General features: G+C 59.7%; 1 protein-coding gene across 1 annotated transcript in view; it reads left to right on the top strand.

The window, feature by feature from the left end:
• The window catches only part of SP1 (Sp1 transcription factor), an 11,409-nt gene extending 10,723 nt beyond the window's left edge, over positions 1–686 (top strand). Inside the window, exon 6 of the mRNA XM_027670038.1 lies at positions 211–686. Within this exon, the coding sequence (XP_027525839.1) occupies positions 211–527 (317 nt within the window). The 3' untranslated portion in view covers positions 528–686. The remainder of the gene's footprint in view (positions 1–210) is intronic.
• Positions 687–714: the final 28 nt, after the last annotated feature.

Below are 714 nucleotides of genomic sequence, written 5' to 3'. Positions count from 1 at the left end.
TCACTCAGGAGTTGGATTTGGTGATCCTTGTGGGGCCCTTCCAACTCAATATTCTGTGAAGTTACATCTCAGAAATGTTCCTTGAGCTGTTGCATCCCCAGGGAGCCTGTCCAGTGCCCCACCACTCTCAGGGGGAAGAACCTTTTCCCAAAATCCCATCTAGCTTCCCCCCGGGATCCCTCACCCCCCCCTTCTCCCTCCCTTTCCCAGGGGAGAAGAAATTCGCCTGCCCGGAGTGCCCCAAACGCTTCATGCGCAGCGACCACCTCTCCAAGCACATCAAAACCCACCAGAACAAGAAGGGAGGTGCCACCAACGTGGCCATGAACGTCTCGGCCGTCCCCATGGACACGGCGGCCTCGGCCGAGGGCAACGGCGGGGCCACGCCCTCGGCCCTCATCGCCACCAACATGGTGGCCATGGAGGCCATTTGCCCCGAGGGCATCGCCCGCCTGGCCAGCAGTGGCATCAACGTCATGCAGGTGGCCGACCTTCAGTCCATCAACATCAGCGGCAACGGCTTCTGAGCCCGGAGCCGCCGGAGCCGCCGGAGCGCGGCCGTCACGGCGAGGGGCCCTCGGCGCCTCCAGCACTAACCCCCCGACCAGGATCGCTGCCACCTCCGGGGCCGCCGACCACGTTCGAAGGCCAGAGCTATATATATATATTTTTTAATTTCGGCTTGACCTTATTATTATTTTTTTTTTTTTTTTT

This window comes from Corapipo altera, unplaced genomic scaffold (assembly GCF_003945725.1).
Source record: "Corapipo altera isolate COAL_440 unplaced genomic scaffold, ASM394572v1 213, whole genome shotgun sequence".
Classification (NCBI taxonomy): domain Eukaryota; kingdom Metazoa; phylum Chordata; class Aves; order Passeriformes; family Pipridae; genus Corapipo; species Corapipo altera.
Note: the sequence above shows the minus strand (reverse complement) of the source record. Positions and strands in the feature narration are given on the sequence as shown.